Source organism: Monodon monoceros, unplaced genomic scaffold, assembly GCF_005190385.1.
Source record: "Monodon monoceros isolate NGI ecotype Baffin Bay Population unplaced genomic scaffold, NGI_Narwhal_1 Super_Scaffold_3, whole genome shotgun sequence".
Lineage (NCBI taxonomy): Eukaryota > Metazoa > Chordata > Mammalia > Artiodactyla > Monodontidae > Monodon > Monodon monoceros.
The window spans coordinates 96,327,405-96,341,776 of NW_021703780.1; the positions used below are offsets into that span (position 1 = coordinate 96,327,405).

Genomic DNA, 14,372 nt, shown 5'->3' on the forward strand with positions numbered 1-14,372 from the left:
AAAGCTCCAGCCCAGCCCCACCCACTGGATCAGGATGTGCAGTTTAACAAGATCCGCAGGTGCTTGGTGTGTACGTTAAAGTCGGAGAAGCCTGTTCTACAGCCACTTCTCTTATTAGAGATGAGAAACTGAGGCCCAGGAGGTTGGAGGTTACAGAGTGGTGGAACTTCAGGGCTTGGTGCCTGGAGCCCAGCCTAGGCCTGAATGGACCCTTCCACTCTTAAGAGGCCATGTGCGTAGGACATGAGAAGGAAGGGGTAGCGCGCGCAAGGTGCTCGGCGCGCGCAAAGTGCTCGGCGCGCGCGGTGCGGCGCGCGCAAGGTGCTCACGGGGCTCCCGGGCCCGGCCTAGCCGGGCTGAGGCGACGCGGGTGCCGGGCGGGCCGGGCCGCCGCGCAGCGTCCCCGTCCCCGCGCTGGCCCGGCCCGGCCCCTCAGCTCCACCCCCTGCCTCCCCCTCCCGCCTGCTCGCGCCTCCTGAAAAGCCAGCCCGCCCGGGGCGGCGGCGCAGAGCCGGCCCGGCGCACGAGGCAGCCAGCGCGGCCATGACGGCGGAGAAGGCGCTGCCTCTGGGCAACGGGAAGGCTGCCGAGGAGGCGCGGGAGTCCGAGGTGCTGGGTAGCGGCGGCGGCAGCGGGGGCGCGGCGTCCGCCCGCGACCCGCGCGACAAGCGCGACAAGGCAGTCCACGAGCGCGGCCACTGGAATAACAAGGTGGAGTTCGTGCTGAGCGTGGCAGGGGAAATCATCGGGCTGGGCAACGTGTGGCGCTTCCCTTACCTGTGCTACAAGAACGGCGGAGGTGAGGCGACGCGCGGCCGTGAGGAGAATGCGTTGGGGGAAGCCAGACCTGTGGGGGCGGGGAGCTAGGGGTGAGCGCGAGACCCCTCCCGCGCCTGCGTGTAGGGGGACCCTCGCGGAGAACGCCGGCCCGGCCCACCTGGCGAGCGAGCTTACCCCTGAGCAAGGCGTGCCGTCCCAGTGCGCATGCGCACTTCGCACCTGCGTGTACCACCTGCTAGCACGCGGGGACTTGTCCGCCAGGTGTGTTCTGTCCCAGCGTGAGGTGCAGACCGAGACGAGGAGCCCTTCATGTTTGGGGCAGGAGACAGACCCTTTGAGCCTCAGCTTTCCTGACTGGAAACCTGCATGAAGGAAAGGGGCTCATAATCTGAGTAGGCTCGGGTTTTGAGCGCTTGTTGAAACGCCAGCCTCCGTACTAAACTTTACTTACATCATCTCATTTCATCCTACAGTCATCTTTGTAGGTAGTGCTGTACCCGTTTTGCAGATGAGGAAACTAAGGGCCAGAGAAGTCACTCACTTAATAAGGGGTAAAGATGGGATTCTGACACCAAAGGCCTGGTTTTAAAGTGGGATTGGATGACAACAGGGAGAACTTTTAGGTGAGGCATTGCTGTTTGATTCCCTGCCTTTCATTTGCCCGTAGGACCTTTTCTAGGGCCTATTTTCAGGACTGTCTGGTGGGAAAATGGGCACCAAACAGTTTCTTTTACTGGTCTCAGAGTCACTCATGACAAATAGCAACAATAATAATTGGATGTTTAGAAGATGCTTAAAGCTTGCAGGGGTCAGGGAAAGGAAGGTGATGAGAGGGTTGTTTCTAGAGACAACGTGTCCGACTCAGTTTGGTGGAGATGCAGCAGTGAGTCCTCAAATCTCCCAGCCCAAGGAAGGGGCTCCAGACTTTAGGAGCCCCCAGCCTGTCATATCAGCAGGACAGCTGGGAGTTCCGTGGCAAAGGACTTTGTGAAACCTTGAGTGGCACAGTTTCTGCAAGGAGAAGTCTGTGTCTATGTTTTCCTCCCTCTATTTGCTGTGTCCCTCCAGCAGATCCCCAGACCCCAATGAAGGTGGCTCAGAGGTTGGCAGGGACCACACTGTTAGGCTTCGTGGAGCGGGACTTCCTGTGCGGGCAGCTGCAGGGAGAGTGAAAAGGGTACTGCTTGGCCAGGGCCCTTTCTTTGGAGACATTCATCCTGAAGGCACAGCCTGCTCCAAGCCTGCCCTGCACTGGTAATGAAGTGGCCGCCAGTGTTGGTGGCTTGGCAAGGGGGAGAGACGGAGCAGACCCAGAGACCCCGAACGTGCCCCGTGCCCTCATCTGGGAATCCGCCTCTCTTTGCACATTCAGCCTGTGCAAGCTGCCATGTCCACTTAGATGCCTGTGGAAACCCTTTGGGATAGTCCCAGGCAAGAGCTGTTTTAACATCTTTTTTCTTTTTTTTTTTTAAATACGGGAAATTCTTATGCCAAAACAACAACAAAAAATGCATTCCTAAAATCAGAAAATAGTGTAAGTTGCATTAATTACAAACTCTGCCTCAGATGAAATAAAAGGTTGTAGTGAGTCAAGTTTAAAAATGAGTCATTTTATTTTCACTCTAATGAGACAAGAGTCTCCGTTGGGTGCACAGATATCCTGGTTTAGTTGAGCTAGTTATCTAAAGGATTACTAGCTTTGTGAACAGAGAGGCCACAAGGCTTTCAGAAAGTGTCATCTGTTAGGTTCTAGAGGATTCACAGGTAAATTACAGCATATTCGGGAAACTTCTGTGGCTTGTTTTAATCACTTAGATTTATATTCAGCAAACAGACCCTCTTCTTTTACACACTTTTTGCCTTCTAATATAGTTGGGGTATCTGCTTATCAACTGTTTACCTTTTTAAAAAAATCTACAAAGCTCTACTCATAAATTGCAACAATAGTATTTCTTTCCCAAGGTGAAACTTTGTAAAAATAGAAAACTAAGACCTTTTCAAAACCTGCTAAATATTGTCCTATTATCAGGATTGATCAAAATCGTTGCTTTTAATCCTGTGGTTAAAGGGACTTCATTTAGCAAAAAGCAATTTCAGTGAAAGCCTTCATTTGTGAGATCAGATGGTGGGGAATAGCGTGTGTTTTCATGCTTTGTTATTAGACAAGAGAGAGAGAATAAGGGATTTGGAAAAATCCCTTTCTTCTTGTAATGGCTCATGTTCACCTCAGTTATTTAATTTGTTTCACAGAAAGGCTCAGGCAGTGGGTATTGTGTTTCAAGATGGAAGCACTAAAGCTTACGGTGGTCTTTTCTCAGATTGACTCAAAGCCAGCCTCTCTGGACGGATTCTTGCTACGAACTGCTCATAGCTCAGCTTCATACCTGGGGCTCATGTACAAGGGCCTGTTACTGCTCATTGTATATCTCCTTGAGAATGCCTTTCTTTATGAAGACTTTTTGCAGGTCACTTCCCAAGTAAGAAGAAGAGGTCCCCCTCCCCTGGCCTGTTGAGGTTACTTTAGAATATAAAAGAAGGATGTAGCATTCAGGGAGGGAATGAATTTGACCTGCGCTGGAGGGTAGAATGCATAAATAAAAGAATCAAGCATATAACACAACTTCTTCTACATTATCATCTTAGCTGCACAACAGTTCTGTGAGATAAGTGGTACCAATATTAAGTATTAAAGCCCTATTTTACAGTTGAGGAAGTTGAGGCTGGGAGATGTGACATAAACTTATTCAAGGGAGTAGGCAGCAGAGAGTACAAACCCAGGCTCACATTTTCTGACTCTGGTCCTCATAGCAGGAACTTGAACTCAAGCTCAGAGCACATGAGGTATTGCCTCTAGTAGGTGCTTATTAAAGGGCTGAACATGAAGTGGTAGAGGCAATTTTAACCTCATTCACTTACTTTGCATCCTTGCAGGGGCATTCCTGATTCCCTATGTGGTGTTTTTTATATGCTGTGGGATTCCTGTTTTTTTCCTGGAAACAGCTCTGGGACAATTTACCAGTGAAGGTGGCATTACGTGTTGGAGGAAAGTGTGCCCTTTATTTGAAGGTAAGTGCTGAGTTAATAAGAAAGTAAAAGGGTTCCTGGGTGATGTCAGGTTGTGAAGGGCAGCTTTTAACAAGGCGGAGAGAGACAAATCACTGCCTTTCCTTCGTTCTTTCAGGCATTGGCTATGCAACGCAGGTGATTGAGGCCCATCTAAACGTGTACTACATCATCATCCTGGCGTGGGCCATTTTCTACCTGAGCAACTGCTTCACCACCGAGCTCCCCTGGGCCACCTGTGGGCACGAATGGAACACAGGTACGGCCTCCAGGGAGGGTCTCTTTGATGGTCCTGCTGGGGGACCTGGGATTCGTGGTATGTCATGTCTCTTGCCATGAGTCCAGATTCCACTGAAAGTGTACCTGTTCTGTACACTCTTCAGCTCTGAACCTGAGCTGAGCACTGGCCCAGGGATTGGCACAGGGAGAAGAACTGTGATGCTCTTTCCTTGCTTTGCCAAATACAGAGACTGAACCCTTCCTGCACAGAGTAGGGATGCAAGGAAGAAGTACTAAACTGAGGTTCAGGGGTTTGGGCTGCAATTGCAGCCCTGCCTCTGAGTGTCAGATTTTCCTCTGTAAAATGAAGGGGTTAGACTAGATCAAGGGTTGCAGACAGGGGGCCTGTCAGCCAGTTAGGCTTTAGATCAGTGACCAGCAAATTTCAAAAATGTATTTGGTTGTCAAAATTGAAAAATCAGAAGGCTTGACATGAAAATCCAGATTTTTCAGCTTCTCTTGAAAAATTAAAAAGATCTGGCCAAACCAGAGCCACATTCCCACATTCTTACTTGGCAGCAATGGCTGCAGCTGAGAACCGTCTGTTGCCTTTGCTTGAAGCTTCTGTCCTCAAGCTGGCCACAGTCCCCACCCAGCTCACATTGCTCATTTATTCTACCTGTCCTACCCAGGTAGATACTTGAATTCACCACCCTCCTCTTGCCTTGAATGGGTAACTTTTTACATTACTTTGGATTCTAATATACTGTTTACTTTTCAATTTGTCATCCTGTCAGGATTGAATCTTACAATCTAGGGAAGGCAAATACTTCTCAACCCCTATCTTTGGAGGCTGTGCTCAGTGCAGACATCACTAGTTGATTGTAGAACGCTTTCCTTTTGAGTCTAGTCTTGGCCTCAGAACTCTGCTCAGTAGTCTAGGCAGCCACCACCTTTTGACTGGAATCAACACACATGCTTTAACCTATTCGCCATTTGTGTTGTAACCTGTGGTTAGGTTGTCGATGGAAGTGGCCAGTCATCCTGAAAGCTGAGACACAGTAAGACTGGGTAGGATGTTGGTCACCAGCCGAAGGAACAGTGGGCATTAGACCAAGAAAACGCTGTGAACTAGCTTCTATCCCTGCATGACTTTGCCTTGCTTCCCCCACCCACCACATTTTGTGGGGTCTTGTTTATCAAACTAAAATTCAAGGACATATTCTTGGAGGGCTGTGAGTCCTTCATGATAATTTAATTGTGCATCTTTATTTTGAGGATACTCTAAAAATATGTGCATGTTCTGGATCATCTGCACAGCCACCTTATAAATGAGGACGGTTGGGGGATCTCAGTGCCTGACTTTGTCCATGTTTACAATTTAAGGTGCATTCTTGGTGAACAGGATGATGGTGGCCAAGGGAAAAAGAGCAGAGAGATTTAATTCATAAATGGTCATTGATGCTAAGTCCAGCCAAGAATGCAACAAACTGTAGGAACAAAGGTTTTGCAAATTTGTGACCGGAGAAAAATGGTGGTAGAATTGAATCTCAAATAGTGCATGGAAAAATACGCAAGCTTGGGCTTCCCTGGTGGCGCAGTGGTTGAGAGTCCGCCTGCCAATGCAGGGGACACGGGTTTGTGCCCTGGTCCGGGAAGATCCCACATGCCGCGGAGCGGCTGGGCCTGTGAGCCATGGCCACTGAGCCTGTGCGTCCGGAGCCTGTGCTCCACAACGGGAGAGGCCACAACAGTGAGAGGCCCGCGTACCGCAAAAAGAAAAAAAATACGCAAGCTTAATTCCATAGACCCTGCCTCCTACCTGTCAGTTCTGTTTTTCTGTTGGGAAATTGATTTAATTTCACAAGATGGCATTATCATACACATCCATTTTATGCTATCAATTTGAATTGTGTTGGTTCCATAGTATAGTTGGTATTTAACTTGTAAATTCTGGTTTTATAGGTGTTTGAATACTATAATCACAAAGACTTTATAGTTCATTACTTATTTGTAAAAGATTAAATGTCATTTTAATAAAAAATACCATGTCAACCTTGGGTGTCTGAGACATTTTTTTACTCTAGAAAAAAATATTTGAGAACTCCTCTCCAGAAAAAGGCACAAGTTTACATTCAGGCATTTTGCCTATAATATTAGGTTCCCAGACTTCTCTTAGGACTGTCTGTGGACCCCACAGACCATCTCCTTTCCTAATATGGTTAGCACTTGCCCAGAGAAGTGGGAAGGGGGCAGACACTTGGGGAACTTTTCCCCAGTGGGCTGCAAAGCTTTCTTCCACTGATTGCATTCCCTTTTCTCTGAAGGCATGTGAACACTTGTGTGAAACATCACATATAGGAAGACTTCATGTTCTGGAGATTATAGATGGAGTTGGAGGGCTCGTGCACACATGAGGAGAGCGAAGGGCCAGAGCGAGGCTGAACACGGGCTCCGTGCTGGCCACTGTGCTGGGTGCATGGGCTTTGAAGCGCATGGGTGCAGGAGGCCCTGTCCTCTGGGAGCTCACAGTCTGGTGACTAAGGTAGCTCTGTGAACAGGGAGGTGCAGGACGGAAACCCAGATCCCATGGTGGCAGACAGAACCAGGCAATAACCATGGCAAAGGAGGTGGAGCCTTGGCTGGAGTTGATTCCGTTTTCTTCCCGTAACTGGCTGGTGACTTGTGAGGGGGGAATGGGTGTGGGTGGGGTCCCTTGACTACTTCTGAACCCTGATTCCTCCTCTTCAAAATAAAGGGCGTGGAGAAGGAGGTTCCTTGGAGGACCTTTAAATTCTAACTTTCTTAGAATTCAGGAGATAGAGATCACGGAAGGCTTCTTGGAGGAGAGGTTAATAGGCTGACCTGGGCCTTAAAGGATGAACACTCAGATGTTTTTAACTTGAGATTCAAATCTCTCTTGGTCATCAAGTTTCATGAAATGAGAAGAGATATTCAATAAATCCTTTCCTGGATTGAGGGAATGATGAAGGAATTAGGGATTCTTTACACATTTGGATGTTATTTCATCCAGTCATCAGGTCTTTATGAGGCAGCTGTGACATTAGCCTCTTCTTCCATGAAGAAAAACTGAGTCTCACTGGCATTACTGGCCCAGGGACACCATGGCTGACGCCCCCCTTTAGCTCCCTTGTTCCTGCCGGGGCCACTGAGCAGAACAGGTAAATGCTATGGACAGGCCTTAGGCAGGGAAGTGGAAAAGGTGAAAGATTCAAGAACCAGGCCAGAGGAAAGAATTGGAAAGGCCATATTCGTGGGAATAGGAGAAAGGAGGTACCCTGCCCCCCAAACTTCTCCTCCTGTTTGAATCAAGCCAAGCCTCCCCCTTAAACTGTTTGTAAGTGATTGATTTTCCCCACAGTGCTCTCTGAGCCATGTTTACCCGGAGCGGCTGGGTGAAACCGCTTGGTTGCACCATCGGCCCTGAAGGTTTTCCAAGATCCAGCCCTCACAGAGGGTAATTTTCCTGTGTTTCTTGTCTTGTTTCCACTGTAGAGAACTGCGTGGAGTTCCAGAAACTGAACACAACCAACCACAGCCATGTGTCCCTACAGAATGCCACCTCTCCCGTCATGGAGTTTTGGGAGTAAGTGGAAACACCTTGTGTCCTTTGGCCCCGGGGGGGCTCTGTCCTGGTGCTGCTCAGTTAACGTTGCCCCCACCCTTGGAAAAAACCTGACCCTGCCTCCAGCCTTGTACTTCCTGGCTTCTGTGGGCATCTGGCTGCTTTGGAAGCCAGAATGGAGATCTTGAGAGGTTTCCCAAAGGGGCAGCTGAGAGAAATGCTTTCTTGTTCTTTGATGACATGTCAGCATGCCTATTTACTTACTGGGACAAGAAGCGCTTGGTAAAATGATGGGCAGTTTAAAAATTCATTTTTAACAACAGATAAGATTTGGCATGTTTGCAATAAACTAAGTCAAGAATATATTTAGCCTTGAAAGCAGAAGTCTCCGGGGGGGCAGGTTAGCTTTCTCTCAGTAGCAGCAATGTCATGCGGAAAGGGAGTACATCAACATTAACGGGTAGAGGTTGTAAAGAGGCAGGTTTTCAACGTACTTAGGAAGAGCTTTAGCCTCACAGAGTTGTCTGCAAGCACTTCCGGAGGTTGTAAGCCCTTGTTTCTGGAAGAGTTTGACCAGCGTAGGCCTGCTGATGGCTGTTGGGAAGGTGCCTGAATCCACAGACGGTATAGGCAGTAGTTGTGTGGGTGGGCATTTTCCCAGAGACGGGCATTTTTCATCAGTATTCCAAAGGGGTCTGTGGCCCTGGAGTCACGAGAGCTGCCACGTACGGTTGTATACGTTGTTCACTGCACACCCCTAGAGGGCATGATTTACATTGTGAATGTGCAGAATTGTGCAGTGCCCCAGGAATTGAAGAGCAGTTTCCTCTGTGGGTCGAAGGGTGGCTAAAGGCTTTCTGAGGCTTTTTAATCTGGAAAGGACTGGCTTCTTTGAAGACCCTCCCCTACTTTAATGATAGTGTAGAGGGACAGTGGTTTTATGAGTGATTTTTATTCTGTTCCCAGATACCATTCTTCTCCTTCCCTCTCTAGAGGTCATTATGCTGAATTTAGATTTATCATTCTATAAAATGAATGTAAAGAACATGAGTTTATAATTATAAATATAACTTATTTATATAAATATTAATATAAATAAAATACTTCCCTCTGTACATACACACATGTGCATATATACATATATATTCATATTATGTATATCTCCCAAATAATAGCTAAGTCTTCCTTGAATGTTTTAAAATTTTATATTAATGGTATCCATTACTCACTTTTTCTTATAGCTTTGTTTCTTTGCTCAATATTAGTTTTGAGATGGTCTCCATATTGATACATGTAGCTTCGGTTCATTCATTCTGTTCCTGCTGTATAGTATTTCCATATATAAAGAGTCTACATTGTGTTTACCTGGCTCCTCTTGATGGGCATTTAGACTGTCTCGCATTTCCCAGGACGATTAAGCTGAGTGAATGTCTTGTTTGTGCTTCTCTGCACAAATCAAGTTTTCTAGGCCATATACCTAACAGTGGAATTACTGGGAGGTAGGGTTCATGCATTGTCACTTTTATCAGATTATGTCAAATTGCTTTTTAAAGGAATTGTTCTAATTTACTCTCCAAACAAGAGTAGAACGAGAATTTCTACTTCTCCCCATTCTAGACCTAGGCACTTGTTCTGGTCAGAGTTTTTAAGTTCTGCCAGTGTAATGGATATGAAATTGTATCCCACTGTTTTAAATTTGCATTTCTCTAATTACTTTATGAGGTTGAACATCTTTTCATGTTTTTTTTGCTCCATTTGGGTTTCCTCATCCATTAACTTTCTGCTCATATCCTTTTCTCTTTTCTCATAGGTAGGAGTTCTTGATACATTGTAGGTATTAGTACCCATGCTGCAAATAGCTTTTCTTAGTGTGTGGCTTTTCTTTCTTGTTTATGTATGGCATAAATTGTATTGAATTCAAATTTGCCAATAGTTTTCTTTTTGGTTTGCACACTTGGTGTCTTATTTAAGATATAGTTCCCTACCCCAAAGTTGTAAAAAAAAATTTTTTTCTGGGTTTTCTTTTTTTGGGGGGGTGGGGTTCTTTTAAGAGTTTTAAAGTTTTGTTTTTTCACATTCAGTAATATAATCTACCTGGAATTTTCTTTTTGCATATGGTACAAGGTAGGAATCCAGCCACATATATATATGTATTTGCTGAACTGTTCATCCTATCCCTACTGATTTGTAATGCCATCTTCCATATAAAGTTTTCCTACAAGCACATGTCTATTTAGGGGCTCTCTGTTCTGCTCATCTCTTTTGCTAACTGTGTGTCAATACTATACCTATAGTTTAATTTTAAGCCTTGACCTCATAAGGCAAGTCCCTCACTTTGCTCTTTCCAAAATTGTTTTAGTCTTCCAAATGAATTTTAGAATCAGCTTGTCGAGTTAAAAAACAATAATAACAGAACAACTCTGTGGGGATTTTGGTTGGGAGAATATTGAACTTATAGGTTAATTTGAGGAAAACTGACATCTTTGTGATTCAGCCTCTCTGTCCATGAACATGGTATAACCCTCCGTTTATTTAGGTCTTTTTTTTTTTTTTTTTTTGCCATATGCGGGCCTCTCTCTGCTGTGGTCTCTCCCATTGCGGAGCATGGGCTCTGGACGTGCAGGCTTAGCGGCCATGGCTCACGGGCCCAGCCACCCCACGGCATGTGGGATCATCCCGGACCGGGGCACGAACCCGTGTCCCCTGCATCGGCAGGTGGACTCTCAACCACTGCACCACCAGGGAAGCCCCTATTTAGGTCTTTTAAAATGCCTGATGAAGTAGTGCTGCCTGATGTGGTTGTCAGAGAAGCAGCATTAGAATCACCTGGTTAGAAATGCAAACTCTAGCTCTCTCCAGACCTACTGAGTCTTAGTCCCAAATAGAGCATCCATATGACATTATGCTAGAGCAGAGGCTGCTCTTGGGGGGTGGGAGGAGGTGCTGTGTGACCTTTTCCAGCCTCACTGGGCTATGGTTTTCCAGTGGAATGTTTAGGACCTGCACATTTGAGTGTCTGCCAAACATGGTCTCTGTGCTCCCTTAGGGAACACAACCTCAAATCCTACACTGGATAAGTTCTCTGTGTAACTTACGTTGCTTTGTACCATTCATTTCCTTTGTAACATGTATGGAAAACCTCGATTAAATTATTATTTGTGCAATATGTTTGTTTATTGTGTGAATTCCCCAGGAGGCAGTCATGAAGTAGTACCTTTTCTGGTTTTGCTCACTACTGCCGGTCTATGGAAGGCCCCCAGTGAATATTTACAGAATGTACAGGTACATGGGAGGAAGGTGACAGGCAATATTTTCTAGAAAATACTACATGAGGAGAGTCAAAGTGGGCTCTGGCAAGAACTCATCCTGTCCCTAAGCTCCCCAGAACAGCACTGATGGCTTTGAGGATCCCTTTGTCATATCCATGTCACCCACTCATTTGGACATCAAGTGGTGGGAAGGGCAGCGAGTCTGTGTCCTCACTTGTAACTGGGCCTTTTTGTCTTCTACTTGGTCATTCAAAATGAAATTCAATGTGAGAATGAACCCATCGTTCTAGTTTTCTACTCTGATTTCATTTGTATCATCTATGCAATGTTGAATTCTGCATCCTAAAAGTACTCAAATGCTGGTGTGACGCTCCTTCCTTCGTAAGGTGTTTTTATCAGACAGCTCTAATTCATCTTCTCCTCAGAGCTGAACTTGGAATGTAGAGACTCTGTGAGATGTTTGTAGCATCCTATGAAAAGCTATTTGGAGCCACATAAATTTGAGAAGGGCTGAAAGCCATGCCCTTCAGTAAGAATATCCATTACCTTTGATTAACTGAAATTCCCAAACATATTTTCCTGTGCAATCATTTGGACTCTTTCCCCTCATCCCCCACCCATCCCCCACCCCGGAACGCTAGCATTCCACTAAATACAGCCTGGCAAACGCTCTGCTAGGAGAAAGTTCTTCCTTGAATTCAGTCATAGTTTGGCTTCTGGGGCTTTGGGTAGAACGTGCCTAATTCCTTTCCCATGTGACAGCCCTTCAAGTATTGGATCAAGTGTCCTTAAAAATGTTTCTTTCCTAGTTCTCTTTGCTGTTTCCTTGTGTGGCTGGTTCCCATCTATAGTGTGCTCTTACTGTCTCGCTCTCACTGCCTCTAACTCCAGGGACCTTATTCAGGGCCACGTTGCTTGGTCAGAATGGACTGCCTCAGTTGTGTGCTTGTTCATTCATTCAACAAACGTCTGAGCTCCTGGTGCCCGTAAGGACACTTGGCGTGATTGGCAGTGGTGGGAATGTAAGACGCCGTTCTAGCCCTCTAGAAGCGGAGGAGAGACAAGCCCATAGATTCCCATAAAGTCAGTTACAAGGTGCTGTTTCCCTCCGCAGGGCTGCCCATGGCTTTACCCTGACCTTGGGCATCTGGCATCTTGAAAGTTCATTTTCCTTTTCAGGGAATAATTAATGTTACTGGCTTAGCCAGGGAGAACAGCTCAGGCTCTGGGTCAGTCCTGGGTTCTGGCTCAGGCAGGGGGCCTGTGGGGCAGGGGCGGCTTGTCTTCCTCATGTCAGATTTCAAAATCAGGCCACCCTGGTTTCCCTTAGTAACTCATTATGCATCTGGCACCCGTGAGTTTATCTCAATATGTTTGCGGTTTTACATTTTGAGCCCGTGTCCTCTGGAGGGATTGAGTGCTATAAGAGTGTAACCGGCATTGTAGCATCAGATGGGCTTTGGTCTATTTTCACTTCCCTTTCTCAGTCGTCTCATCCCTCTCGCCCAGGGTTTTGCAAGCAACTGCATGCTCGCCATGTATACAGTTGAAATCGCTTTTGTGTGGCATCCATTCAGCACACATTTGTTGAGAGCATATTGTGTGCTGAGCCTGCATTAAGCTCTAAGGGTATTCAGTTCTCTATCTTTATGCAGAAGGATGCAGTCTTGTCTTTCTGGTTTATCTTTCCTGGAGGAAGTTTTAAAAAATTGTTTATTTCTAAATCATGTGGCCACTTGAACTGATTTTAATTTGGACATGAAATTTGGGCTCCAAGTTGCTGAAGTGAAACTCTAATTCTTGCTGTGGGCCCGGGGCCGCCCCTGCTTCCTTCGTCTTCCCCTCTGCCCTCCTCTGCACCGGGCTTCTTTCTGTCTTTCGTATGTCCTGGGCTTGTCCTAGGCTCAGTGTCCAGCTTTTGCAAAGAAGAGTCCCTTTGCTTAGAAGTTTCCTCACCAAGTCCTTGGGTGTCTGGCTCGTTCTTATCATTGAGTCTTAATTCACGTGTCATTTGGGAAGCCCTCCCTGCCCATCCTGTTGCTTCCACTTATCAGCTGAATCGGCACCCCGGTCCCTCTCAACCCCATCTGTCTGTTTTATTGTCTGCATAGGACTTATCTGAAATCCTTGTGTCTCTTTTACTAGTTTATTCTCTCTCTCCCTCCATTAGACTATAAGCCCTATGCCAGCAAGGACTGTCCTGTTTTGTTCCCTATTGTCCTGCCAGCACATTCTAAGTGCTCACAAAATATTTATTCAAACACATGGATGGCAGATTGAATGAATGAATGAATGTTTTTTAACCTCGTGGAGTTGTGTCCTCTTACTTTGCTTTTGCCCTGTCTGTTGAAGAGTATAAGTTCCCAGGTTCAGAAACGTAATTCATCTCTTAGGTCAGCTCCCTTTTATAGAACTCCTAGTATTATCCAGTCTTGATCATTAAAGATATTTGTATATAAAATCAGCTATGAGGGCATTTGTTTTCATAAATAGTGGATGTCTTACACCGAGTAATGGGAAGCAGTGATTTACAGAACCACAAGAGTTCTGACTGAGGTTCCTTTTACATCCTGATGGATGAAGTAAAGGAAGGGAAGTTGCAGTTAGTTGCTAAGCAGCTACTGTGTACCCTGGCCCTGAGCATGGCCCTCCAGGCCTATCGCTTCATTTGATCCACCCACCCACGGGATACATGGTACAGCATCACTGAACAGATTCCCATCTCACTCAGGGGATTCTGAGGCAGGGAGAGGTTAAGGGACTTATCCAAAGTGCCTCTCTTGTCTAGCAAGAGCTGGAGCTGGGCTGAGAGCCGGCCCGCTCTGATCCCACCTGCATCCCTCCACCCTTCCGTACATGCTCCTCCCGCCCGTGCCTGAAATGCCATCAGCTTCCTGTTTTATCACGGGGCAGAATCGGACTGGTGTGTCCCTTCTATCTGCAGCCCTGTGGCCCTAGGTTCTTGAAGAGAGAGTTTTGCTGTAGACGGAGATGTATAATTGGTGGAGGGAGGGAGGAACGAATGAGGAATGACTTGTCTCCAGCGCCCAGCACAAACAAAACACAAAACACCTGTTGGCTTTTGTCTTGTTGGATTTCAAGAGGTACCTTTAGGAAATGACTTGAACGTTGCTTTTAACAGAATACTGTGGTTTCCAGCTGAACCAGGCCTTGAGTGTGAGGCAAGCGGACTCTGATCTACTGTGATGAGAGATGGAAATTGATGCTGGCCTCCTGGAGTATGTTGTGGCCCTGCAGCTGGTGGCACAAGAGGTTCATGAATGACTTGAATTCAGGCTCAGGCAGAGAGTAACTCAGAAGGGGTTGTTCCCAAATTTTAGCATGTTATCTCGATTCCTTATTACTTCTAATAAAACCAGGAGAAAGTGTTTGAAACTCTCCAGATTTACACACACACACACACACACACACACACACACACACACACACACACA

General features: G+C 46.4%; 1 protein-coding gene across 4 annotated transcripts in view; it reads left to right on the forward strand.

The window, feature by feature from the left end:
* Positions 1-483: 483 nt before the first annotated feature.
* SLC6A11 (solute carrier family 6 member 11) overlaps positions 484-14,372 on the forward strand; it is a 121,450-nt gene continuing 107,561 nt past the window's right edge. For 3 of the 4 annotated variants that reach the window (XR_003796603.1, XR_003796602.1, XM_029242110.1), the window contains exons 1-4: positions 520-799; positions 3,712-3,846; positions 3,962-4,102; positions 7,579-7,669. Coding sequence is in view for 2 of the 4 variants with exons in the window: in XM_029242110.1 (XP_029097943.1) it covers positions 544-799; positions 3,712-3,846; positions 3,962-4,102; positions 7,579-7,669 (623 nt within the window). In the remaining 2 variants the exon portion in view is untranslated. Of the gene's footprint in view, positions 800-3,711; positions 3,847-3,961; positions 4,103-7,578; positions 7,670-14,372 lie in introns of all 4 variants that reach the window. The other variant, XM_029242109.1, reaches the window with a different exon arrangement.